This window comes from Heterocephalus glaber, unplaced genomic scaffold (genome assembly GCF_053883595.1).
Source record: "Heterocephalus glaber isolate CG9 unplaced genomic scaffold, H.glaber_assembly_v1.0 deba00001497, whole genome shotgun sequence".
NCBI lineage: Eukaryota > Metazoa > Chordata > Mammalia > Rodentia > Bathyergidae > Heterocephalus > Heterocephalus glaber.
The window spans coordinates 47,207,894-47,233,579 of NW_028258320.1; the positions used below are offsets into that span (position 1 = coordinate 47,207,894).

A 25,686-nucleotide genomic window follows, 5' to 3' on the forward strand; every position below is an offset into this window, starting at 1 on the left:
GTAGTAAAGAATTATTTGAAAGTATCATGTAGGTGAAGTGAGTTAAATTTTAAAGTATCGTTCTTGGGTCAGGGATTTAGCTCAGTGGTTCCAGCGCCTGCCTTATAAGCGCAAGGTCCCGAGTTCGATCCCCGGTACCAAATAAATAAATAAATAAATAAATAAAATAAAATAAAGTATCGTTCTAACCTGATAAAGACCAGAAACGGAGGACAGAAGGTGTTCTCCGTCAACAAATCAAAATATAACCTGGGAACTTGTTACAGACAGAACAGTTTTTCCTTAGTTACATCTTTGATTAAAGTAATTTAAGGGCTGGAGATTTAGCTCAGAGGCACTGCACCTGCCTTGCAAGCGCAAAGTCCTGTACCAAAAAAATAAATAAGTAAAAATTAAAAAATGAAAGCATTCATAATGAGGAACAGGCTTAAAATAATGATGAAGGAATAGAAAGCTGTATAGTTCTAAACTGGGTGTGGTGGTGCAGACCTGTAATCCCAGCACTTGGGAGGCTAAAGCAAGATAATCACTCCTAATCTGAGGCCAATCTGGGCTACATAGTGAGACCATCTCAAAGAAACAAAATAGAAATAAATTTTTTAAATTTTAAAACTATATAGTTCTAAATGAAATATCACATTTTCTCTATTCAACATTCAATTATGTATTGATCTGTGTAAATCAAACAATTCTTTCCTTGTCTTTAGGGAATATAAACCAGGCATGATGGCACATGCCTATAATCCCAGCACTCAGGAGCCTGAGGCAGGAGGATCACAGCAAGTTCGAGGCCAACTAGGGCTACATAGTGAGTTCAAGGCCAGTCTGAACTACACAGTGAGACCCAGTCTCAAAAAAATAAAAAATACATATATGTGTGTGTGTGTGTGTGTGTGTGTGTGTGTGTGTGTATGTGTTTATATATTACTATGGAATACAAGGAACGACCCCAACAGAACATTAGAAAAGTTACTATTTTCTGGACAAAAGGAATTTTTATAGTATTTATCATAAAATATTTGTCTCAGAAATGACAGACTAATATTCATGCATTACTAACCACCTACACAAAGCTCAACACTGGGAATATGTGATAAAACATGATAAAAAGAGGCGGGGATTTAGCTCAGTGGTTCCAGCGCCTGCCTCAAAAGCGCAAGGTCCCGAGTTCAATCCCCAGTACCAAAACAAAAAGAAAAAAAAAAAATGATAAAAAGTCTCAGAAAAACCCCAAATTTTTACAATATTGAATTAATTAAATTGTTTCAGGTTGAAATACGACTATGTGAACATCTATTGATCATATAACACTCAATTTAAATTCAAATCTTTTTTTTTTTGGTACCAGGGATAGGCAGACACGGTGCCACTGAGCTAAATCCCCAGCCCCAAAATTCAAATTCAATTGACAATATCCTATAAATGAATTCAAACTGTTGCTATAGAATCATATATTATTTGTCCTCAGATTTTCACCACAATTCAAGATTATAAAGGTGGATGAAGGATGATCTAATCAAATTTATCAATTCCCTGTACAGTTGAGGCAAAAATGGTCAACCATTTATGGGCAGCTCAAAGCCTGGAAAATGCTTCTGTATAAGATATTAAGTAACACATTCAACTAAGCCCTTATTAGCTGAAGAAGAAGCCAGTATCAACTTAAGTTTCCCAAAACTCTTGGACTCTCTTATTGGGTACAAAGGGCACCAGAGATGCCAAGCAAAAGCATGTTACAGATTTAGGCTGAGGCAACAGTAAATAAGCTCATTCAACTGAATTCTACCTTTTAAATTTTTTATTTCTAACCAATGAGACAACTTCAGTCTTAAGTCCACTAGAAATTCTTTCCTGGGAAAGCTAAATCTTGTTGTATCTGTTTAGGAAAGAAAGTTCTGCGGAAATAGTCATGGCTTCCTCCTCTGCTGATCTGTTCTTTAGCTGTTCTAAGAAAAAAGAAAAATCACTTATGGAGGGATTATTTGCTAGGCTTAGTACTAGAAGCTTTAAGTGGATGGTCTCATTCAATATTGACATAGTCTGAAATAGGCATCATTATGTTCATTTACAGATGAAGAAACTGAAGCAGTGAAGTTTAAAAGCTGAGCGAGGACGCAAACGCATTTCTACTTGACACTCAAATACTTAAGTGCGTAACTGGCTTGGAGCTGATTTAAAATGCTGTGTGACGTCGGGGAATGCGCTACACAGCTCTGGGCTTCAGTGTCCCCGGCACCAAAAGGTCTCAGCGCCGAGGAGGGCGGTTCGTGGCGGACTAGCGACCACGGGTCGACTTCCAGGGACAGCAGCAGGGCCGGGGGGGACCCGGCGGGGGCACGGCAGGGTCGGACAACGCGGCTTAGCCCCAACAGGCGCGACGGTATAAATGCCAAGCGAGGAAGGAACAAAGCCGGCCCCCATGGGTCACAGTGACCCCAAGAGAGGGCGGCTGCGCGACCAGCCCACGGCCTGGTTTCCTAGGCAGCTGGACCAAGAACTTGGCTCACCTCCGCCCGGAATCACACGCAGGCACCTCCCCTTCACGCTGCACCTCAGCCGCCATCTTCGTAAGCAACTCCTTTCCCCGCCTCAGGCTCCGCCCACACCTTCGGATTGGCTAAAGTGTCCTCCATCTCCCATGCGATTGGATGAATCGCCCGCCTCTCCTCAAAATCAACAGTTTCATGATACGATTGGTCTATTCAAATACCCAACCGTCACTGGTGGCCCCTCCCCAACCCAGGCAGAGAAGAAAGGGTGGGTGAGTCCCAGTAAATCTCAGAATTACAGAACCATTAGCAGATCCAAAATACTGAAGAAAAATATTGTGTCTGTATTGAACATGTATTTTTAGTCTTGTAGTTATTCCCTAAACAATATAACAACTATTTGCATAACATTAATATTATAAGTAACCCAAAGATGATTTAAAATATACAGGAGGAAGTGAATAGGTTAAAAATACTATGGCATTCTATATATGGACTGGAGCACCTGTGACTTTTGATATCCATGGGGATCCTGGATCCTATGGGCAGGGAGGAACATCTGTACTTATGTTCCACCCAGTTCAAAGCCACCTTTCTTGAGATGGCCATGCAGCACCACAGGCCACTCCTGCTTCATTCCACCTGCGCCCTTTCAGCTTCCCTGAGTGTCACAGAATCCACCTCACTGTGGGAATCATGGAACCAAAAGCCACATGATTTTGTTCCTAAGATTCAACGGTAAAAATAAGGATGCTTGTTCTCCCAGTTCCATGGGCTTCTGGTGAAAATTAACTGAGGTAGCAGATGTAAAACCATTGTAAACTCAAACATTAATTTTATTCCATATTGATTTCAGGGTTTTTTTGTTTTGTGGTGTTTGTTTGTTGTTTTGTTTTTAGAGACAGACTCGCTAAGTAGTTCAAGCTGGCTTTGAACTCCCAGTGATCCTCCTGCCTCGGCCTCTTAAGTGTTGAGATTACAGGCACATACCACCATACCCAGCCTATATTTTTTTATGCTACATTTTTCTAGGGATATTTTTCCTGTTGTTCCTTCTGGTATCCTTTCACCCAAAGGTCCTCCCAGCACTCTCCCTATTTTTCATGAAGCTCAGTCCATACTTCCTATTTCTCAACAAATTCTTCCCTGTCTCAGGGCCTTTGTACATGTTATTTCTTCTGGCTGACTTATTTTCACTTTACCATCTTTCAAGTTTCTGCTTAAATGTCACTGGTTCAGAGGACTTCCATGGACAGACTACATAAATCAATTTCCATGCTAAATTTTTATAAAGAATTCTTCCTTCAAAGCAGCAAATAAATATATGAAAAAATGTTCAACATCACTGGTTATTCGAGAGATGCAGATGAAAACAACACCAAGATTCCACCTCACCCCAGAAAGAATGGCTGCTATCAAGAAATCATCTAATAACAAATGCTGGTGGGAGTGTGGGGAGAAAGGAACCCCTCTCCATTGTTGGTGGGAGTGCAGACTGGTGCAACCTCTGTGGAAATCAGTATGAAGATACCTCAAAGAACTAGGACTAGAGGTCCCATTTGACCAGCTCTTCCTCTGCTGGGTATCTTCCCAAAAGAATTAAAAGAATCATACCACAGTGGACTGGGGATTTAGCTCAGTGGTTTCATCACCTGCTGTGCAAACACAAGCACCTGAGTTTGATCCCAGTACCAAAAAAAAAAAAAAAGAATCGTACCACAGTGATATATGTGCACCCATGTTCATAGCGGCACAGTTTGTAATAGCGAAAGCTTGGAAACAGCCCAAGTGCCCATCAACTGGAAACTAGATAAAGAAGATGTGGTGTTTTTATAAAATAGAGTACTACTCAGCCATAAAGAATGAGAAACTAAAAAAAAAAAAAAGAACAAGAAACTAGAGACATTCATAGCTATATGGATGCATATTGAGGCCATCCTCTTAAGTAAAATAAATAGGACACACACTTGTAAACACCAAATAGTTTCTCTGGTATGAGAAACTGAAAGTGTAATTAAGGATACACATGGATAAAATGGCCTAATGACATATTTCTCGGATTGTGTTTCCATCACGTGTCATATGATTGTATCAAAATTTAAATTAGGGAGAAGTTTGACTTATGTGGAGTCTGCTAGCTAACTGGAGTATTTTCCCAGATCATTATTTGTTCAGTGTTGGTTTGGGGGATCTTTCTGAAACAAATCACATCCTCTGGAGTCTTGCTGGTGCTTGGGATGCTTTTTTTAAATTATATGGAAAAATGTTTAAGTGCTTTACAGTTTTGTTTTGGTTGAGTTCTACTGTGTTTGAATATTACTGTGGTTTTTTCCCCCTTGCATTGTTCTTCTTTGAATGGTTTTAATTTTTTGTATGTGTGTGTGTTTGATAATAAAGTTATTTTTAAAAAATTCTTCCTTCATAACTCTTATTACACTTTACATATCTGTGTGACTATTTGTTTCATCTGAGCACTCCCACCTATGCTTCCTGCCTCAGGTGGACAGAGACTATATCCAGTGGGTTCCCTGTGGTGTCTGGCATTTAGTGGCTGTTCATTAAATATTTTTAAACAAATATAAACAAGTCCTCAAAGTTCACTCTCTGGATAAAAATTGAATCATGTGTTCTAATAGATTTTCTTTTTTTTTTTTTGGTACCGGGGATCAAACTCAGGACCTTGCACTTGCAAGGCAGGCAGGGGAACCACTGAGGTAAACCCCTAGCCCTAGATTTTTTTTCAATTTATGAATTCATGGAAACTTTTTTGGGGGTAATACCAGGAATCGAAACTCAGGACCTTGAGCTTTCAAGGCAGGCTCAGTGTCACTGAGCTAAATCCCCAGCCCTGAATTCATTGAAACTTTTTTTCTCCAGTGCTGGGTATTAAATTCAGCCCTGTGTGTGCTAGACAAGCACTCTTACCACAGCATTTCATCTCTAGCCCTCAATTTATGAATTCATATTAAAAGTTTGATAAGTGTGACCAAATAAAATCACATTTAGTTTTAAATTTAACAAGTCATCTTTATTGAGCAAATATATGAAAAGAAACAAAATTGAATAAAACATTTATCAGTGACTTTTTTGAGGATCCCATGGACTTGCTCATGCTAGGCAAACACCAGCACTGAGCCCCAGTCCATCAGTAAAATTTTTTTTTTTCTTTTTCTTTTTTTCTGTTACCAGGGATTGAACTCAGAACCTTGTATTTGCCAGGCAGGCACAGCACCACTGAGCTACATCCCCAGCTATCAGTAAAATTTTCATTAAACACCATACAGCATTGAAAAAATTCAGTTTAAATTAGTTACTATATATACAAAGCAGGGAACCTAAAGCTCAAATTCTGCCCATCCTCCCAAGTATGAACAAGTTTAAACAGGCTCCATCACATCCAGCATACAATTGATTGAATTAAATTGATATTTTCATGACAGAAGAAATATTCAGCTGGCACAATGGCACATGCTTGTTATCCCAGCTACTCTGGACACTGAGGTGGAAGAATAATAAGTTCAAGACCAGCCTGGGCAATTTAGCAAGATCCTGTCTCAAATTTGTAAAAAAAAAAAAAAACCCCAAGACCCAGCTTGTTGCCAGAAGCCTGTAATACCACTACCAAGGAGGCTGAGGCAAGAGGATTGTCACAAGTTTGAGGCCAGCCTGGGCTACACACTACATGATGAGACACTGTCTCAAAATTTTTAAAAATAAAAATAAAGGGAGGTCCTTGGGGTGTAGCTCAGTGGCAGAGCAGTTGTCCAGCATGAGAAAGCCCCTGGGTACATTTGATGTACGGAGGAAGAGAAGGAGGAATGAAGAGGAGGAGGAGGAGGAAAGGAAGAAGGAAGTGGAAGGAGAGGGAGGAGGAAGAGGAGTTATTGTTGTTTAAGACTTTAAAGTGTTGGCAGAGATTTAGCTCAGTGGTTCCGGTGCCTGCCTCGAAGGCACAAGGTTCCAAGTTCGATCCCTGGTACCAAAAAAAAAAAGCAAGGAAGTAAGTTTTTAAATTTAAAAAAACAAAGACTTTAAAGTATTGCCACTGCAACTAGGAAGAACACCATGGAACTGTATTTCTGGTTCACCTGCTTTATTGAAGAATCACATTTTTGTATAGTGTTTGGGGAAATGCAACACAGTGAGTAAAAGCTCGGGCTTTGGGATTAGCCCAAGTTCATATGCCAGTCCATCACTTTCAGCTGTGTGACCCTGGACAAGTTACTTTCTGATCCCATTTCCTCTTCTGTAAAATAAGGATAATAGTAATTCTCCTGGGGCTATGGTAAAGATTAATCAGATAATCTCTGAAAAGCTGCTTAACAGCACAGGTCTGGTACATACTGAGACTAGATGACATGAAGACTAGTAATGCCACACTGCCTTCTCAATAGCACAGCTCCCTCCCTGTGCTATGTGGTAAGGACCAGACATGACACTATGGTTTCAGTTTAATCAGTTACTCTGGAGAGAGCCATGTTTCTCCTCAAAACCAACTGTTCCACTGTAACTTCTGATTATAAACAATATTATTGCTGAGTGCTGTGAAAATATGCATTCAGCTGACATACCTTGTTTCTGCAAGAGTGTCATGACTCACTTGAAGTTATCCTTACTCTACGCAGGTACAGATTGTCAGCCTGTGATAAGCATGACTGTCCAGCAGGAATTCGAGACAGTTCATAAAAACATCTTGTTTCCAACAACCATACTGGACAAAGGTCAGAGAAGTGGCCCCAGCTCTCAAGGAGTTTACAATAGACTTGGGGAGATAAAATGAACACATAATAAAGTCACACACAACAGAATACAGTTTAGAATTATAAAGGACTAAATAACAGAGTAGAGAATAGACTCCTGGGAGGTCAAAAGTGTAGAGAACAGATAGCCAAGACCTTCAGGGGTGGTTAACAGCAAGGATGAGGACTTGGTTCTGCTGTGAATGTCATTGCCAGTCCATTCAACACCCCGCCAGACTGCAGCTTTGGGGAACAGTGATGTTCTAATCACCTGTTTCCAGGCTTTGCAGTCCCCAAAGGCATCTTTCTGCCTTCCATTATTGTTGTTTTTCCCTCATGAATAGAACATCTCTGTGCCTGTTATGGCTTGTATTTGAATGTTCCCCCAAAGCCTCATGTGTCATGGTTGGGGCTTTTTGCAGGTGGCTGGATCTAGGGTATGTGATACTGGGATTAAGGGCGTGTAATACTAAATTTGTCCACTGATTGGAATTAGCATAGTACTAGGTATGGCTGGCGCCACTCAAAAGGCTTGTAACACAGATGGAATAAAAGGGAAAGGCAGGTTGCCTACTGCTGCTGCTTGCTGTGTGCTGCCTTCTGCTTGCCACTCCATGGACTATTTCTCCTCTACAATGCCCCTGTCATGTTACCCTCCCTTGGAGCCAGACAATTATAGACTGAAACCTCTATAAACTGTGAGCTGAAATAAACCTTTTCTCCTTTAACTTGTGGGTATTGGGTATTTTGTCTCAGCAACGAAAAAAGTAACTAAGACATATTTTGTTGTGGGGTTTTTTTGTTTTGTTTTGTTTTTTCCGGTACCAGGGATCAAACTCAGGACCTTCCACTTGTAAAGCAGGCGCCACCACTAAGCTGAATCCCCAGCCCCAACCAAGACATATTTTAGTACCAGAGAAGTGGGATCGTTGCTCTGACTATACCTGACCATGTAGTTCAGGAGCCTTTGGAGCTTTGCCAGAAGAGTTTAGAAAGGTCTGGAGATGCTGGCTAAAGAAACAGCCCTGGAATGCTATAAGATGAACTTGATGAGAGATTCCAGTCAGAGGTTAGAAGACCAGAAAGCTGATAGAAATACAGCTGTTAAAAGACCAGGCTCAGGAGGCTTCAATTAAGAACAAGGACTGCATTGGTTCTTGGACTTCAGGCCATATGTGTTATACTTTGGCAGAAAATTTGTCTGCATTTTGCTTGTGTCCAGAGACTCTGCCTGAGACTGAGATTAAAGGTAGTGGACTAACTAATCTGGCAGAAGAAATTTCAAGGCAGTCTAATGTTGAGGCAGTGGCATGGCTACTGTTGGGGGCTTTTAGCCAGATTTGTGTTGAGAATCAAGGGCAGAGCCCAGCAGAATGGTTTAAAAAGTATTGAGTTTGGCCAGAAAGAAAGTTCCAGTAAAGTTATGGCCTGCACAAATGGAGCAGAAAACTGCGTTGCTTAAAAGGAACAGGACAATAGAAAGGATGGCCTGAGAACATTACAAAAACCAGCAGGACTCCAGCCTTTCCAGCCTCAAAATTGCAAAGGTGAAAAACTGTTTTGAGAATAGAGCCTCAGGGCACCATGCTCCAGAATGGTAACAGCCTGAAGAATTTGTTCCTAAGGATTGGGTTTACAGTACTCAGCAATCCAAGCCCTCCAACCCTACAGACCCAACAGGAGGAAGCCTGGCTACTGCTCCAGCTGGCAGCAGACCTTGGTGTCATCCACATGGAGCTGGTTTTAGGTGCATGCATAATGCAAGAGTTGTGAGTGGTGAGGGATTTAGCTCAGTGGCACCGCGCCTGCCTTGCAAGCATAAGGCCCTGTGTTTGATCCCTGGTACAAAAAAAAAAAAAAAAAGCTTCCACCCAGAATTCAGAAGAAGGCCTGGGAGGTCAGGCAGTGTGCTCCTGAGGGGATCGTTTATGAAGCTGTGAGTGTGAGGCCAAAAGTGCTGTGGAGCCCCAGAAGGTTGGAGATGCTAGGAACATGGATTGCTTGAGGAAAACTGCAAGGAGGAAGCAGAGTTGGCCCCAGAAAGAAGCCATGGGAGCTAAAACCACTGGCAGTGCTGTAGGGGTGGAGCCACCCAGCCCTTTGGAGTCCATATCTTGCCACTGATTGCTTCAGATGCTGGACATGGAACTACAGGATTTATGTTGCCCTGCTGGATTTTGGACTTGCTTTTAGTCCTATTCCTTTCTAGCCCCCTATTTGGAATGAGAATATTTATCTTGTGCCATCATATGTTGGCAGTATTTAACTTTCATTTGTACAGGAACTTGCAGCTAAGAGTTTGCCCTAAATCTCAGAGGAGACTTTGGACTTGATCTTTTCAGCAATACTGAAACTGTTAGGACTTTGGCAACTCTTAGAAATGGATTAAATGCCTTTTTCATAAAGGGATGTGGATGAGTCATTAGAGGGCCAGGGGCAAATGTTATGACTTGTGTCTAGATGTCCCCCCAAAGCCATGCACTCATAGGTGAGGCTTTTTGCAGGTGGCTGGATCTAGGGTGTGTGATACTGGAATTAAGGGTATGTGGTACTAAATTCATACACTTAGTGTAGTTCTGGGTGTGGCTGGCACCACCCAAAAGGCTTGTAACTCAGATGGGATATAAGGGAAAGGGAAAGGCAGGCTGCTTGCTGCTTGCTGCTTGCTGCCTTTGGTTTGGCATTCCATGAACTGTTTCTCCTCTGTGATGCTCCTCGGCCATACCACCCTGCCTCGGAGCCAGCCAACTATGGACTGAAACCTCTACAAACTGTGAGCTGAAATAAATCTTTCTCCTTTAATTTGCAGGCATTGGGTATTTTGTTTCAGCAATGAGAAATTAACTAATACAGTGCCCATATCAAATTATAAAAGCATTAAGCACACAGCAAGTATCTGAACCTTGCATCAGTATTGGGTCTAGTGAGGATGTCTACCAAACCAAAAATATAAAACCAAAAATATAAAAAGTGATAATATTCTCATCAAAATAGGGCAATAACACACACCTATAGACACCTATACACACCTATAGACTCAGCTACGCAGGAGGCTGAGGCAGAAAAGGATCACTTGAGCCCAGGAGTTTGAGATTACCCTAGGCAATAGCATAACCGTATTTAAGAAAATAATAATAGGGGCTGGGGATTTCGCTCAGCAGTTTTGTTGCCTGCTGTGCGAGCACAAGGACCCGAGTTCGATTCCCAGTACCCAAAAAACAAAAAGAAAGAAAATAATAATAGTAACATCCATAATCTCACCAGAATATCATATCTACCTGGAATAATCATCCTTTCCCCTTTTCTTTGGCTAGTAATTGTTATTATCATGGAAAAAATTTTTAAATCATCATTCTAATGGCTTTCAACACCTGTTAATATTTGGCTTTTTTTATATTACTTAAATTACTTATATTACTTATGCAAGCAATATACATATATATTTGTAAAAAAAAATCAAATAATAGAAATAAGAATTTCCCTTGTCAAGTTCGATCCCCGGTACCAAAAAAAAAGAATTTCCCTTGTCTACCACCCCTGCATTCTAGTTTCTTCTCTAAGAAACTATTTTCAGTTTGATATGTGTCCTTCCAAATCTTTTTCTGTACAATATATTTATTCAGTAAATATTTATTGAATGTCTAATATGTGCCGGACACTGTTCTAGACCTGCAGATATCAGCATGAACAAAGAAAATCCCTCTTCTGTAGTATTTCATTCAAATATTAACACAGACATAGAGAAATACATAATGTGTATAAATTTTAGGTAATGGGTGATGTACTGTAATACTATCCTCATACGTGTGGAAACCTTCTATGTCAGTGCACATAGACTTGCCATTATTTTTTTGAGCTCTGCATAGTGTTCTACATTACTGATGATCCTTGGATTATTTAAACCGTCTTCTCTAGATGAACATTTAGGTTTATGTCAGTCAGGATTGCAAGTACTGGCAGTTGACTTTGCCAGGAAACTGAGTTTGTTGGAAAGATACTAGGTTGAAGAATTGGCAGGAAGGAAGGAGGGTAGGGGAGCTGGGAGCCAGCCAAGGTCACATCATCCAGGGCCCCTGCTTGTTTGCACAGTTTCCATCCACTGCCCTCTATCTGCCCTTGCCTCTCTGCATCACTCCATGGAGGGGAGTGAAAACATCTGTCTGGCTGGGCCTTTGTCTCCTGTGTCCATCCCTACATCCCACCAAAATTCTCCCCATGGCAAATACCCCCCAGAAGAGCAAAAATCAAAGAACAGTAGTTGTTGCAAATCATTCCAAATCTTTTGCTTCCCCTTCTCCTTGTGTACACAGGAACCTATCATCCTGGTGTTGGGCAAAGCTTAATACTTCCACCTTCTTCAGGTGCACTCAAGATGCTGGCAGCTACCTTATTGCATATATAGAAAAAAAAAATGCTGTCTTCCACCTTCACTGTAGAAACTTCTCCGAGACTGGCCACAGTAATGAGGAGACTCAATGAATCAGTGGGAGGAAGACTCATTTCTGTACAGCTAAAAATGCCCAAATTCAGAGCTGGAGCCCCAGGATAACAACTCTTGGGGTCATTTTCCCCATCAAGAGAGCCAGAGTGTCCTGGAAGCCCCAGCAATCTCAGAGCACTGTGAAGCCAGGTGTGAGGGGCACAGGACAGTCCAATCTTTGCAGAGTGGGTGAAAGCCCACACACAGACCAAACCTCTGGAATTGGAATCTCCCTGGCCCTTAAATCAAAAGCACCCTAGACCTCACGTCAGGAGGCTTTAGGTACTGGTGGTAGGTTTCAAGACAGTAACATACATATGACATTCAGGATTGGTCTGAGACATGGTGAAGCCACTGTATTGGGTGTTATCGACACAGTTCTATGAGCTGAAGTATGCGAGATTTTTTTTTTTTTACTACTACTTGTAACCCATTTGCACAGGGGTAGCTGTGGTTTGGAGGGAAATTTTGCACATGAAATCTCTAAAGCTTCCAGGAAATAAGGAGGTTGGGAAAGACCCCAAAGTTTTCCCTCTGTTCTCTACATACAGAAGCTCCAGAGTCAGCTTCAAAGATTCCCCCATTTAAAATCAGGAAATTGCCCTTCAGGCCCCAGGCCTAAGCGGCCCCATTCATAGGATTTACCATCTTTCAAGGTGGTAGGGAGGCTGCCTTCCTCTTCATTTACACTTTAGTGTGATTTAAGCCCGATAGCACCTCTTCTGGAACATGTGAACTTAAAGGACAATTTCTTTTTTTTGGTACCAGGGATCAAACTCCAAGTGGCAGAACCACTGAGCTAAATCCCCAGCCCATTAAAGGACAATTTCTAACTGAAATAAAAGGTTTGTCACCTAGCTAAAATGATTTAACACAGTCGTTTAGATTAGGAAATGTGAATACTATCTAAGGGCTCAGCCTTTGTGTCCCAGGTTACCACATTACATTTGCTGTATTTCTAGATTTGTTTAGATGATTGTCTGATTAGTATCAACTCCTTCAACTGGACATAGACACCATGGGTTAAAGATTCACATTTGGTTTTGCTTCCCCACAATTTTTTGAATGAATGAAAGAGCAAATGAATCAAATCAAAAAAAAATTAATAAATTAAATGATGACTTATTCTGGTGTTATGGGAAAATTACACCCCAACTATACTGAACATTTTTGTTTTGGTTCACCCAGCCTCTCGTGAGGGGTTCTCTGCTCCCCTACCCCCAGTCCATATATTTTGGGTGGGGCTAATCACACCTTTGGCTAGAGGGCCGGGTAAGCCCCCCAGGCCTGGCCAATTAGATGATCCTACCTCTAGACTCAGAATCCTACAGTCTAAACCAGCCTAAGCCCTGGTAGTCAGAGCCCAGTTCCGGGAACTAAATAGAGTGGAAAGGCAGAGGTGAGGAGGATCTTCTGCCCATCAACAACTCAGGCAGCTTCATGGAGGCAGTGAGTGGCTGGAATGGGTAAATTTTAGCTGGGCAGAGGCAGAGAAATTATATTCTTTATACAAAGAACTGGACTAAACCAGGTGTAATGCAGCACACCTGTAATCCCAGCTCTTGGGAGACTGAGGGAGGAGGATCACTGGAAGTTTGAGGCCAGCCTGGGCTACATAGTGAATTCAAAAGCAACCTGAATTACATGACAAGACCTTATCTTTAAAAAAAAAACAAAACTGGGTCAGCCAAGCACAGTGGCACATGCCTGTAATCCCAGCTGGGATTGGAGTTCAGTGTGAAGGCCCTGCATTTAATCCCCAGTACTGAAAAAACAAACAAACAAATAAATAAATCAAGTTTAACATGGCACAGTGGCTCATGCCTATAGTCTCAGCTACTCAGGAGACCAAGGCAGGAGGATTCCTAGAGCCCGGGAGTTCAGGACCAGCCTGAGCACATAGCAAAACTCCATCTCAAAAAACAACACAACACAACACTAATTGTGAGTCCTGGCTCTGGCACTAGGAGTTTGTGTGATCTTGGACAAATTTACTTATTGCTAGGCCTCAGTTTTCTTATTTATGAAATGAGGATAATAATACCAAACTCCGTGCTTGCTTCAGCTGGACAAATAATAATACCAAACTCAAAAGCTATCGGGAGACTAAAGGAAATAATCTCTGCAGCACTTTTCAAGGTTCCAAGAATAGAACAAATACCTAATATAGCTAATGAGTACAAAGTTTCCTTTTGGGGTGATGCAAATATTCTAAAATTGGATGACAGTAATGGTTGCACAACTCTGTAAATATCTAAAAGCCACTGAACTGTACGTTTATTTTTTTAATAAATTTTATTTTATCCCATTCCACCCAAGTCCCCTCCCCTCCCTATTGAACTGTACATTTTAAATGGATGGATTTTATGGTATGTAAATTATATCTCAATCAACTGTGAAAAATAATCAATATTTGTTAGTTACTCTCATTATCTGATTTCTTTCCAGTTCTGGGCCCTTCTCACAGGCCTGGTTGGCAGTGCTCTCCAAATGGACTTCATGGTAGGCTCTCTGATTATATTAGCATTAGCTTTTAAAAGGTCCTGGTTGAGCTAAACAAATAGAAGTTTCTTTCTTTCTTCTTTCTTACATAAAGAGATCCAGATGGGACTGGGGATGTAACTCCATGGTAGAGTGTTTACATAGCGTCCACCAGGCCCTGGGGACAAGAGAGAGACAGAGAGAGATCCAGAGGTAGGCAGTTTGGGACTATATTTGTGCTTTTGAGACTCCTTCAAATTAACTGTTCATTCATCCCTGATCCTCATTAATCAATATGGCTGCTAGAGCTCTGTATCATCCACATTCCAGACAACAAGATGAATGAAAAGGAGAAAAGCCTCTCTCCTTCCTCACAGAGAGATCTTCTAAAAGTACTATGTACTACTTTTTAACTCATATCTTCTTGGCCAGAACTTAATCATATGGCCACATCTGGTTGCAAAAGAAGTTGACAAATGTCTTGTGGCTCTGGTACAGCTACTACTTGAGGGTTTACTAAGAGGGAGAATGGCCAGACATAGTGGCCAGTAATCTCAGCACTCAGGAGGCTGAGGCAGGAGGATCCCCATGAGTTCAAGGCCAGCCTGGGCTACATAGCAAGTTCAAGGCCTTTCTCTACAAAGCAAGACCCTGTCTCAAAAAAAGGGTGGGGAGGGCCGGGGATTTAGCTCAGTGGTTCCGTCACTTGCCTTGAAAGCTCAAGGACCTCAGTTCGATCCCTGGTACCAAAAAAAAAAGAAGGGTGAGGAGGGCTGGGGATGTAGCTCAGTGGCGCCGTGCCTGCCTGGCAGGTGCAAGGTCCTGAGTTCAATCCCCTACTGCCAAAAAAAAAAAAAGAGGGGCAGGGGGTGGGGACGCTGGGGAGGTAGCTCGGTGGTACAGTGCTTGCTTAGCGTTTGTGAGGCCCTGGGTCCAATTCCTAGTACCCTCTCCCATCCACCAAGAAAGGAGAATGGTTATTGGGAAGCATACAACAGTCCCTGCTGTAGCTACTATTTATCTAACAAGGGGAAACAATGTAAATAAATAATCTTTGAAAAAGAACACACAATAAATGATACTATAGTTTGCCTTTTGAATTTTGAACTATGTGGCTATATTATCTATTCAAAAAAAAATAAAAACTAGAACTTAAAAACATATACTAAATCAGGTTACCCAACTATGTGTTTCCTAACTTAGAACTCTGTCTGTACTGCAGCTGTCTCAGGGGTCCAGATGGTCACAAAAAAGCCCATTGGAGAGGCTCCTCCACAACACCTACAACCAGTCACTCTGCCTGCCACCCATTTGGAAGTGGAAGTACTACCTGCTTCAGTCTATATGGGTCATCCTAACTGAAATGTGGTCCCTCTGCAGCCATTTTAAACTAGATCAATGAACCATGAGGGATTTATGATCCTTTGTCTTTTCATTTCTTTATTCTGTCTGTGTCTGTCTCTCTGTCTCTCTGTCTCTGTCTGTCTCTCTCTCTCTATTAGAGACTGAATCAAGGGCCTCACCCATGTTGCACAACTGCTCTACCACTGAGCTATACCCCAGCCCCTTTTTATTTTGAGACAGAGTCTCATCAACTTGCCTAGGCTGGCCTTGGATTTGGCAGTCCTCGTCCCCAAGCCTCTAATGTAGCTGAGATTACAGGCATGTGCCACCATGCCCAGCTCCATCTCATTTTTTTTTTTTTTGGTTGTTTTGTTTTCTTTTTTTTTGAGACAGGGTCTCACTATGTAGTTCAGGCTAACCTTGAACTCATTATGTAGCTCAGGCTGGCCTCAAATTCTCGATGATCTTCCTGCCTCGACCTCCCAAGTATTGGGATTATAGGCATGCACGACCACACCCAGCCATCTCTTCATTCTTGATTCCCGTTCTAAGAGCAAACTGGCTATGCCTAGCCTGACTCCACCTCCATCACAGAGGCTCTCAATCCTGCCAGCCTGAGCTGTAACAGGAAAAAAAAAAAAGGACAACTTGCTTCTTTTTCTTTGTCTTCTGTGTTCTTGGTTTGCTGTACCATAAATCCAGTCTCTGCCTCTGTCACCACATGGTGTTCTCAGTGTTCTCCTTATGTGCCTCTGGGTCCAAATTTTCCTTGTTTTACAAGCATACCATTAAGGCCCATCCTTATCCAGCATGACCTCAATTTGATTACCTCTGCAAAGATCCTATTTCCTAATAGTGGTCACATTTACAGGTTCCCTGTTGATAGGAACTGGGGGAAGTGGGGAGCTATTCAACTGTATACAAAATCTCCCGCCTTGGGCTGGATCCCCTGAACTGCATTCTCAACCTTTAGTCCTTTCTCCTTCTATAAACAGCAAAATATTCCACACTCCTGCATTGATGTCAGTACCAAAGCCATCTGGTCATTTTAATTGCTGGGTTCTAGATCCAACTGCTCTAGCATCTCCTTGACCCAGGCCAGTGAGTAACTTCCAGACATTCTATCTTCTGCCTTCCACCCCTTCCTTACCTGCTCTACTAAGAAGTGTTTAAAGCATCTCAGATGGAATCCCCTCATCTCTTAAATTCTCTCAGTACAAATCCCTACTCCTCAAACAGCCCAGTTCCAGCACCTCAGTGTCTGGGAAACCAACTGGCAGAAAAAAATGACCGAGTCTGCCTTGTTGATTCCCAGGCTCCGCACTCAGCACTGTGGCTAGCTTTGCAGAGTGCAGCAGCAGTGACACCATACAGTGTGAAATCTTCCATTGTGAGGAAGAACAGAGTCAATCTGCAGCAAATGCTAATACACCCTTGCTAGAGTGTGAGGCCACACATGTTCCCTGCTGGGTACCTGCCATCTTTGCATCAGGTGGACACATTCCCCCTCTTCCTCTCCCTTCCTTCTAAATGGCTGGTCAGAGCCCTTTCTGCCCTGGCCAGCATTAAAGGATGTCACTAAATTAATACCCCCCTTTTTTGAACCATAATGATCCTAATATTTCATTGCAAAAATCATTTTGGTTTTTTGGGGATAGAGTCTCACTATGTAGTTTAGGCTGGCCTTGAACTCACTGTGTAGCCCAGACTGGCCTCGAACTCCTGAGATTCTCTTGCCTCAGCCACCCAAGTGCTGGAATTATTCATTGTGAAAATTTTAGCAGTCAAGAAAATCAAGTACTCAGGAGGCTGAGCCAGGAGGATCGCAGTGAGTTCAAGGCTAGCCTGAACTACATAGCGAGACCCTGCCTCAAAAAGCAACAACAACAACAAAAATAAAAAAAATGTAACAATGAACAACCTGTTGCCACCTAAATTCTATCATTAGACTTCTTAGGACTTTAAAAGTTGAAAGATACTTTTTATAACATAAAACTCATTATTTTAAAATGTACACTTAAATGGTTTTTAGTATATTCATTATATTGTTCAAACATTACCACTACTTCCAGAATATTTTTATCACCCTAAAAAGAAAACCCATACCCATTAACGCTTCCCTTCTAATTAGTTCTCAACTAATTCCCTTCTCCTCCCATCCCCTGGCAACCACTAATGTACTTTCTGTCTCTATGGATTTGTCTATTCTCCACATTTCATATAAATGAAATCATATGTTGCCATTTATGGCTGACTTCCTTTGTTTCCAAGTTTATCCATATTGAACCACATATTAAAACTTCCTTCCTTTTTATGGTGGATAATAATACATTGCATGAGTATATAACATTTTATTCATCTATTCATCAGCTGATGGACATTTGGGTTGTTTCTATTTTTAGGCACTAGAATAATGCTGCTGTAAGCATTTGTATACAAGTTTTTGTGTGAACATGTTTTTAATTCTACCAGGGAAACACGTAGGAGTGGAATTGATGGGTCATATTATAGATCAACATTTTACTTCACATTTTTTTACCACCTATCTACCTGTCTCACCATCCTTCTGTCTATATTATTACTCCATCTCACATTTTTGTGTATTTCAGAGTAAACTGCAAGCATCAGTACATCTCATCTGTAAGCTCATCTCCAATGCCTGTTATGAAGTGGAATTCTATATTTTACAGTTTTTACTTTTCATGTAAAATTAACAGTGAATTCTAAAACATGTCATTTGATGTGTTTTAACATGTGTATAACTGTGAAACCCACATCAAGATATGGAGATATAGAATATCACCACCATCACCTAATTCTCCCTCCTGTCTCCAAGAGTCAGCTGGACCTTGCCCCGCTCTCTCCAAAGTCAATCAGTCTGATTATTTTCCCCACTGTAAATTACTTGTCTGTTCTAGAATTTTATATAAACAGAATCATATGGTATATTCTCTTTTCTCTGGTTTCTTTCACTTAGCATTTTCTTTTTGGGCTTCACTCACAATTCTAAGTATAGCAATATTCAAGATTTTTTGTTCCTGAATTGTATTGTCATCATCGTGGCATGAAGGTACCTTAGGTTGTTTATGCATCCACTTGTTGATGACACTTGGGCTGTTTCCAGCTTTTGGCTTTTTTTTAATAAAGCTGCTAGCATCAGTCAGGCACAGAGGTACATGCCTGTAACCCCAGCTACTCAGGAGGCTGAGGCAAGAGGATCACAAGTTTAAGGTCAGCCTGGGCAACTTAGTAAGAACTTTTTCCAAAGCAGCTGTATCATTTTTTCATTTTTCATGTATACAGCAATGTATGCAGCTCACAATTTTGAGCCAAAGAATAAAAGAACAAATTCTAAGCTGCTACTAATTATTTTCATCCTTAACTTAAAAAAAAACTTTGCAATTATTATCATTATTATTGTTATAATTCTGTGGATAGAATCCAAACCTCACATGTGCCTGACAAGCAATTTACCACTAAACTACATCTCTAGCCCTAAAATGATTTTATCAATGTATAATTTATATATCAAAAAATTAATTCATGTATATACATTCAACGATTTTTAGTAAATATGGTGTCTCCATCACTCTGATAATATCTCTCCCCTAGTTGGCTTTTATTATCTTGTATTTTTCGAGTTGACATTTCTATTGGCCAGGCCAGCCATGAACACCTAGGCTCAAATAGCCTCCAGAGTAGCTGTGACTACAGTTGTTCAACATCCTGTTGAATCCCTGGTTGGTTTAAAATGATCCACCAAAAGTCTATCCACAAGTATAGATAGGGGCTGGGGATTTAGCACAGTGGTTCCGCCACCTGTCTCGCAAGCACAAGCACCCGAGTTTGACCCCTGGTACCAAAAAAAAAAAAATTAAACAAAGTATAGATAGCCTTTGGAAATTATGCCTGTTGGGCTTTGGATTTTTTTTCTTTTTCTTTTTTTTTTTTTTTAACCGGGGATTGAATTTAGGTCCTTGCTCTTTCGAGGCAGGGAGGATTTTGAATGAAGAAAGGCTCCAATGTATCTGGACATTAAAGGATCATTTTCTGCCCCCTTTCCTTTTAATGAAAATGCAGTATTAAAGCCTAGCCCAGCGGCACATCTTTGCAATCCCAATTTCTGTGGAGGGCAGAAAGAGGATCATAAATCCAAAACCATTCTGGGCAATTTAGGGAGACCCTAAGTAGTAGAACACTTGTCCATCCCACAGGAGCCCCTGGTTTGGTTCCTGGCACCACACCACAAAAAAATTTAATAGGATAAAAATGAATAAATAGAGTGGGGTGGCACACGCCTGTAATCCCAGCACTCGGGAGGCAAAGGCAAGAGGGTCAACGCGAGTTCGAGACCAGCCTGAACTACATGATGAGACTCTGTCTCAAAACACCCAAAAATAAATAAATAACTAAACATAAAAAGCGAAGTCTTGGTTAACCATTAAATCAATAGGGGTATCTTCAATTCTTTTTTTTTTTTTTTTTTTTTTGGTACCAGGGATTGAACTTGGGTCCTTCTGCTTGCGAGGCAGGAAGCAGAACCACTGAGCTAAATCCCTGGCCCTCAATAGAGGTATCTTGAAGGGTTAAAAGTAGTCATGGCATAGTTTTCTTCTCACACTAACCCCTCGGAGGGGACCTTCTCCTATTGGGCTGAGGCATTCTTTAAAAACTTTCCAGCTCACAGCCCTTCCCAAGACCAGCAACCGGTGCAGTAATGCCATTCCCAGTTCCGGCCGGCCGTCTCCTGCCCCGGCTTCCAATCAAGAAACAGTCATCTGTGGCCTTTCGTTGCCATTTCCAACTCGGCCATCCTCACCGCACGACAGAGTCCTCTTCTTCCTTTCCATCCCTGTCAGCAGACTCTCAGCCTGACTCCCTCTCCTTTCTACCATCGCCTCATGCTGGAACCCTGACCTCAAAAGCAAATTCTAAAACCAGACAAGTAGATGTGAGCAGAGGAAGGGTAGGTGGGAGTGTGTGTGTCTAGCCTGTGTGTGGAAGAAACCAACGGAGTCCACCGGGGTGTGCATCTTCCGGAATGCCAATCGCGCTGGTCTGAGAGAGCCGGGATTAGCTCCTCCGTACGCCCACCGGGAACAGCAGGTCTACTTACACTGGCAGCTCAGAAGCAGCCAGCTCATTCCCGACTCTAGCTTTGCAGGAGCCCCGCCCCTCAAGGGCACAGCATCCCCCGGCCCAGACCGGTGGAACGGCCCGCGCGACGTCACCCATTGTTTACAAATCTACCCGAGCCGGCAGGATTCCGGCAACCCGGCTGCAGGCGCGCCGTGCGAGTACTCTCCGCCCCGGCTCCCGCGTCCCTGGCGCCGGCCCCGGATCCGGCCCGCCTGCCACCTCCGCCACGGTCCGCCCGACTCGCGGGCAGCCAGGCCGCCACCGTCGCGCGCCAGGGTCCCAGGTGCCCGGGCCAGGGGGCCATGCCGTGCCGGAGGGAGGAGGAAGAGGAAGCAGGCGAGGAAGCGGAGGGGGAGGAGGAGGAGGGCAGCTTCCTTCTGCTGGAGCAGTCGGTGACGCTGGGCGGCTCGGGAGAGGTGGACCGGCTGGTGGCCCAGATCGGCGAGACGCTGCAGCTGGACGCGGCGCGCGACAGCCCCGCCTCCCCGCGTGTGCCCCCGGGGCCGCCGCTGCAGCCCCCGCGACCCCCGGCGGTGTCTCTGAGGCTGCCGCCCGTGTCGGCCGAGGTGGGGAGCCCGGCGCCCCCGGGGGCCCTGCGCTGTGCGCTCGGGGACCGCGGCTGGGTCCGCGGCCGAGCTGCGCCCTACTGCGTGGCAGAGCTTGCTGCAGGCCCCACTGCGCTGTCCCCACTGCCGCCTCCTCCCGGCCTCGATGGGCCTCCGGGAGCTGGCAAGCAAGGCATCTCTCAGCCGCTGTCCGGCCCGTGCCGGCGAGGATGGCTCCGCAATGCTGCCGCGTCCCGCCGCCCGCAGCCGCGACGCGGATCCCAGCCTGAAACCCGCGCCGGCGACGACGATCCGCACCGGCTCCTGCAGCAGCTCGTGCTCTCGGGAAACCTCATCAAAGAGGCAGTGCGGAGGCTGCACTCGCGACGGCTGCAGCTACAAGCAAAGCTTCCCCAAGGCCCCCTCCTCGGGCCTCTGTCGGCCCCGGTGCATGAGCCCCCCTCTCCTCGAAGCCCTCGCGCGGCCTGCAGTGACCCTGGTCCGTCCGGAAGGAGGGCGCAGCTCAGAACTGGGGACAGCGTTCTTGTCCCTGGCAGCTAACGCCCAGGGCGGCCACCGCTTCAACCTATGACTGGAGAGCAGGGGGTTCCCCGAAGCCTGCAACCCTGCTCAGACAGGTGGAGAACTAGCACTTTGGAAGCGGGGGGTGGGGGGGTGGGGGTGGAAAATAAGCTAAGATGGGGAACCAAAAAAATCGCGAATTTTTCACGTAAAACTGAGGTCGAAGATGGCCAATCCAGAACCGGATACCCCTATTTAAGGTAGATTTTACGGAGCGCACTCCAAGCTCACAGTCAGTAAGACTCCTTATTTGGCGTGACCCGACCTGGCCGCGCAGCCTCTCCGCGCCAGCCCGGTGACCACGTGGCCACGGTCCAAGCTATTCAAGATCGCCAAGAGTCAGAACGGAGGATGGTCCCTGTTACTTGCTTTACCTGTTCAGGCTGGTTCCTGATCCATTTGGGAGAGGGGAATATGAGCAGACGATAATTTCAGGGAGCACCCCAACTTCCAGACTTGAAAATTTGCGACACTTTAAAAACCCACCTCCAGGCTTTGGGGATGTTAATTTTTTTTTTTTTTTTTTTGGTACCGGGGATTGAACTCGGGTCCTTGCGCTTGCAAGGCAGGCAACGGAACCACTGAGCTAAATCCCCGGCCCGGGGATGTTAGTTTTTAATATAGGACATGCGGTACTACGAAAAGTACTCTCCTGGGGTTAAATAGGAGTAACCTTTTTCCCTGCCCTGTGTTTGTAACTGATTGCGGTTTTCAGAGTACTGGGAGGGACAGCAGCACAACATGGGGAGGGTGGGAGGCGGCTGCGAGGGGTGCCGGCTCGTGAGGCCTGGAGTGAACCCTCCATCCTTTCCAAAGTCTGTTTCCGCAGCCCACCCGCCCCTTCTCGTGTTCAAGGTCACCTTTTCCTAGGTGCGCACTGTGGGTTGCATTAGGGACCCTAACCCGGTGTGCTGGTGCCTGGAGAAAAGCCCGTCCTGTAAATGCTGGAGTCTCTTGAGGACGCGCGCGCTGCTGCCACCTTGAGTGGGGAGACGAGACGTGACCAGCGCTTGTGCTTCCCGCGGGTGCCTCCGCCCCTGGCCAACCTCCAGGCTTTCACTGAGAATGTGCAGAGATGTGGCCCAGGTCCCTCTCAGCTCTGCTGCCCTACTCAAGCGGGTGGGCGCTGGCGATTCCGGGGGCCAGGCGGGGTCTGGGGGTATGGAGGTGCCACGTGACGGTCACTCCAGGGACCCACATCCACTCACAGCAGCTTATACTGGGCTCTCCCGGGCCGTTTGCAATAACAGCTGCAATTCCCTGGATAGACGGAGTTGATTTCCTCCGTCAGCCCCTCCCCCAGCCGTGCCAGCTCGCCTTTGTAAGTGAAGGAAACCGAGTAGAAAATGTGACCCTCCAAATGGAGAAAGTGCAGGCTTTGCCATTGTGAACGCGGTGAAGTGCTTGGAACACTGTTCACTCACTCTGAGGGTGCTAAGACCGTTTTGTTGTTTAGTTTTATAGTCAGTGGCTTGTTCAGCATCCAGATGTGGTTATTGACATATCTACACTTCGCACCGGAGTGTCTGGAATTGTGGCTATCCTGATTATAGGATTTTAACTTAACTGAAATACTTGTTTTGAAATAAATGTGTTGGGTTTTTTGTTTGTTTTGTACTTGCTACCAGTGGGAAATATGTACAGAACACATTTCTCTGATCTCCATAAACATGAAAACTCTTGAAATCCCTGTCAGCCTGGTCTGCGGATGGTAATTAGAGCGCCTTTGTGTGAGCAGCTCACTAGTTAGACGAGGTCTGCCCAGCTGGGTGTGTATCGGTGCTGGCATGAAATTAAATGAGAGTGAGGTCAGGTTTTGGACCAATCCCATTCACCAAAACCGCCAAGGCTTTTGGATTACTAGTCAGAGATGGCATTGGGTATGAAGCTGCCTCTATTAGCAAAAGATCAGATTTGTCTGCTGCTGCAGACCAGTAGGCTTAGCACTTTTTCCCTCTCTACTGTGGCCATTAAATGGACAATTGGTCAAAGGGCTGTTTGAGATGCAGGCCTGGTGGTGGGAAAGGTGACTGGGAGTTTATTAGAGGACTCCTCCCTCTTTGCCTTTGGCACATTTACTACTATTCTGTCCCAGCAAGAACACAACAGCACATCTCTACTCCTCAGTACTGTTACTTCAGTCTGTTCTCTGATGGAAAGAGCTAGGCTGGGTAACAGAAAGGGTACCCAGTGCTCAAATCAACTTATTAGATGGAGAAGGAATCTTGGACAAGTTGCTTAAGCTCACAGGGGTAACAACAGAGGTGATGAGACAAAGGGTGCATGATGACTGGTGGGCACCTAGATGAACAGTATTAGTCCCTGCCTTTTCCCCAACTGCCCCTGAGTAGCTAAGTGACTAGGTCCTCAATTTCTCATGAAATGGGGTGAACCATGATCCCAAAATTGCCTTCTGAAATGAATGCTCTATGATTTCAAGTCCTGATCATCTAACTCCCTTTTTCCCTCGATGTCTCAAATACATAGATGCTGACGGTCTCTGAGGAGTACCTCCAGAACACACTAAGCCAGCCATTTCCCATCACCTGCCCAGAAATGGCTGTGAGCAGCTCAGTCCAGGCTTTCCCACCAAGGGAAGGGTGATTACAAAGGCTCTAATATAGGATGAAGAAGGGGCCTGCAGCTGGGGATTTAGCTCAGTGGTTCTGCCTCCTGCCTCGAAAGCAGAAGGTCCCGAGTTTGATCCCCGGTACCAAAAAAATAAAAATAAAAGAAGAGGCCTCCAGCAGGGTAATGGGCTTCTAGCTCCAGGGGCTGAGGTTCTGAGAAAAATGGTCAGGAGCTGACTTCCCTGGCATAGGAGTAGTCCTGGGCTTCTCAGCCAGGATACTCAACTGTGGAAGGGTCTCCAAGGTCTCTCCACCCCCAACTGGCCATGATTCAGTGCCACTGCACTGACTGTGCTGGCTTCAGATAGATAACAATAAGAATGCCAAGGCTAGACTCAACCTTAGGGCTCGTGCAGTGCAGTACCGTCCTCTTGAAAAAGGAAAACTGCAAAAAACCAATAGCTACTAGTTATAAGGCACTTGAAACTCACTCTAATCCTATAGCTATTCATCTTTTTAAACATTTCTGCAAGTTTTACTGTTCATTCCAAGATCCTTTTCTTGGCATAAATCAGACTTTACATAAATGGTTTTTAAAAAATTAATAGGCTCTGTGTGTGTGTGTGTGTGTGTGTGTGTGTGTGTGTGTGTGTTTACTGGGGATCAAAATGAGGGCCTCATGCATGCTAAGCAAGTATTCTACACTGAACCCGACTACCCCAGCCATATTGGACCATTTTATAAGTGGAAAAATTGTGCAGGGCAAAGTGACTGACTAGTCAGTCATTTATGAAGTCAGAGCTCTAGCAGAGTCCAGAATCCAGGTCCATGGGCTCCCTTCTTTTGTTTTCTTTCTTTCTTTTTTCTTTCTTTTTCTTTCTTTCTTTGACAGACAAGGTCTCAGGATGCAGTTCAGTCTGGGCTTCAACTCCAGACTGATTCAGTGATCCTCCTGCTTCAGCCTCCAGACTGCTGGGATTACAGGCTCTGTGCCACCACAACTGGCTTAGGACATTGTCCAACACTGTTCATTGCACAACTCTGCATGTAGACTATAATGTGAATGACACCTTTGCATTTGCCCAAATTGGTGATCCTGGAAAACTCTGCCCTAGGTGCCTAGACTGGGCTAGGAAATGCCAGGTATGCTATAACCATTTTCTCATAAAATGAAGACAGCAGGCCAAAAAAAAAAAAAAAAGAAAGAAAGAAAAGGTCTGGGTGAGATAAAAGACCAGAGCTACCAATTAAATAAAATAAAAATAAACAGAGGGCCAGGGATGTAGCTCAGCAGCACTGTCTGTGCCTGGCTGACAA

The 25,686-nt window shown here is 44.1% G+C and overlaps 3 protein-coding genes across 6 annotated transcripts in view; 2 read left to right on the plus strand and 1 right to left on the minus strand.

Moving 5' to 3' along the window:
- Positions 1–2,608, minus strand: part of Arhgap19 (Rho GTPase activating protein 19) — a 77,952-nt gene extending 75,344 nt beyond the window's left edge. For all 4 annotated transcript variants that reach the window (XR_015440382.1, XM_013069810.3, XM_087185056.1 and 1 more), the window contains exon 1: positions 2,508–2,608. Coding sequence is in view for 3 of the 4 variants with exons in the window: in XM_013069810.3 (XP_012925264.1) it covers positions 2,508–2,563 (56 nt within the window). In the remaining variant the exon portion in view is untranslated. The remainder of the gene's footprint in view (positions 1–2,507) is intronic.
- A 47-nt stretch (positions 2,609–2,655) lies between these two features.
- LOC101724371 (FRAT1, WNT signaling pathway regulator) overlaps positions 2,656–25,686 on the plus strand; it is a 28,471-nt gene continuing 5,440 nt past the window's right edge. Inside the window, 2 exon segments of the mRNA XM_087185060.1 lie at positions 2,656–2,757; positions 14,157–14,210. The gene's annotated coding sequence lies outside the window, so the exon portion shown is untranslated.
- On the plus strand, positions 20,784–24,974 carry LOC147825674 (proto-oncogene FRAT1-like). Its single transcript, XM_087185059.1, is given in 2 exon segments — positions 20,784–21,724; positions 21,726–24,974. Coding segments are annotated over 2 exon segments (834 nt in total). The 5' UTR covers positions 20,784–20,974; the 3' UTR covers positions 21,810–24,974.